This window comes from Melampsora larici-populina, assembly GCF_000204055.1.
Source record: "Melampsora larici-populina 98AG31 unplaced genomic scaffold MELLAscaffold_55, whole genome shotgun sequence".
NCBI classification, from domain to species: Eukaryota; Fungi; Basidiomycota; class Pucciniomycetes; order Pucciniales; family Melampsoraceae; genus Melampsora; species Melampsora laricis-populina.
Genome location: NW_006768819.1, coordinates 1 through 1,884, shown reverse-complemented (window position 1 = coordinate 1,884; position 1,884 = coordinate 1). Strand labels below are relative to the sequence as shown.

At 41.6% G+C, this 1,884-nt stretch overlaps 1 protein-coding gene across 1 annotated transcript; it reads left to right on the top strand.

The window, feature by feature from the left end:
- Positions 1-735: 735 nt before the first annotated feature.
- MELLADRAFT_67550 (uncharacterized protein) lies at positions 736-1,272 on the top strand (the record flags this gene model as incomplete). The annotated part of the gene is made up of 4 exons (XM_007415988.1): positions 736-868; positions 900-1,064; positions 1,134-1,193; positions 1,238-1,272. The coding sequence occupies 4 exons, from the start codon at positions 736-738 to the stop codon at positions 1,270-1,272; spliced, it is 393 nt and encodes a 130-aa protein (XP_007416050.1).
- Between the last annotated feature and the right edge of the window lie 612 nt (positions 1,273-1,884).

Sequence of the window (1,884 nt, the reverse complement as noted above, 5' to 3'; positions counted from 1 at the left end):
AGAACAGAAGGATAGTCGGGCCGATTGAAGTGATTGGAGAGGAGATTATTTGCTAATCTTTGAGGAAGTTGAAGATATCGGCAGATGTTGCCAGGAAATGAGCTAGTAGTTGCAATCGATCAGCGATGAAAGCAATATATTTATTTATAACAGGAGATATGAAAGAAATTTATATATAATTGGAGATGATCTTTCGAAATGAATCTGAAGGTGAGAGAGTGGGTGAAGCGTTGGGAATGTACTGGAAGAAAGGGGAAGGATGAATGAGGATGAAAGGAGTGGAGTCCGATCAAAAGTTGACAGATGAAATACAGAAATACATTACATAACGTGGTCTTGAATCCTCGGGTTAAAATCTAATCACGTGATACTCTATTTGGATCAAGTGGTTAGAGGCGGGGCAGGACCGGTTGCGGTTGTCGACAACCGTCACGCGGCGTCGCTTCTCACCGGATGTCACAAAGATTTCACGGAAATCATGGAACAGGTTGGTTATCGTCTTTTCTCCCCAGCATGATAATTGTTCTGTTCAATCTTGTCTTCAGTCCGATACATTAAAGGAAGGAGGGACATTTGTTAGTCCATTTCCTGAAATTGTGAGATTCATTTTATCAATCCTTACGAAGGTATGTGACGTGAAAAGTAATTGACTTATTGATCTATCACCACTGGAATACCTCCTGTTCTTACCCAACCCATATTCGAGATTGATTGAAGCTTGTGTCTATAGCCTCAATGGCGAGTAAAGCACCCACAGAGGCTATTCAAGAAGGGTCGAACAACAGTCAAGAAGGTACAAACACCCGCCATGAAGAGTCAAACACTAGTCAAGATTCAGTCTTGCGTTCTTTCACAGTCGAAGGAGTGTGTAAGTTTATCTTTGTCCTGTTCTTGCCCAGCCCATGTTCGAGATTTATTTAAGCCAGTGTCCATAGCCTCAATGGCCAGTCAAGCAGGCACGGAGGCTAGTCAAGAGGGGTCCAACAACAGTCAAGAAGTTTCAACCACCGCCTCGATTGCCAGTCAAGATTCAGCCTTGCGTTCTTTCACCGTCGAAGGAGTGTGTAAGTTGCTCATTTCATCCTCAATCTTGATCTTTTGCACCTGAAAGAGTGACTTAAACCAACCCATAGCCGCCAAGACCAGTCAAGAATCAACTATTGCTGGGGATATGTCGGCTCAAGATGTGCAAGGTGTGTCTCGTGAGTCTTTTTCATGATGTATTTGTCTGTCCTAGGACACTTATATACCTGCATTGACCTCGCCCAGTAGAAGGGTGTGTACTTCTATCAAAATCATTGCGAGGTCCTCCACGACCCCGACCACGTCCTGAAGGCTGCGCGACCCTTGTATTTTGGTTTATATTATTATGTTTGTTCTTCTTCTTCTTTTTGGCTTTTCGAGAGGCATCTGTAAAAGAGAGAACAAATCATATAAAGAAGAAAATGGAGAATGTCAGAGACAAACCGGTTTGATATGTGTTATGTTATTTAAGTTGATGTCGGTGGATTTTGATTGAAAAGGTTCTTTCATTCATACAACATGAATGTGTCTGATTGGTCATGTCTTGTTGTGGTTTGAGGATCTAATTTAAAAAAGACTTGCCAGATTTGAATTGATGTATCTTTGAACCTTAAGCTGCACTTGATGTTCTCAAGAAAAACTCATACAAAGAACCTACTGAGGAGAGCTGCTTTTTGCTTAGAAGCCAGACAAACACTCATCCATTCATTCATACCATCACATTCAGACATGGTGTTGGAAAATGCACGAACCACCTGCTAATTCAAAGTTGAGAAATACCCGAGAACACAGTTTCATCAAGCCTATTTTTTTTTGACATCATCTTGATCACAGGCAATTGCTTTTGCAGATAGAAGTATG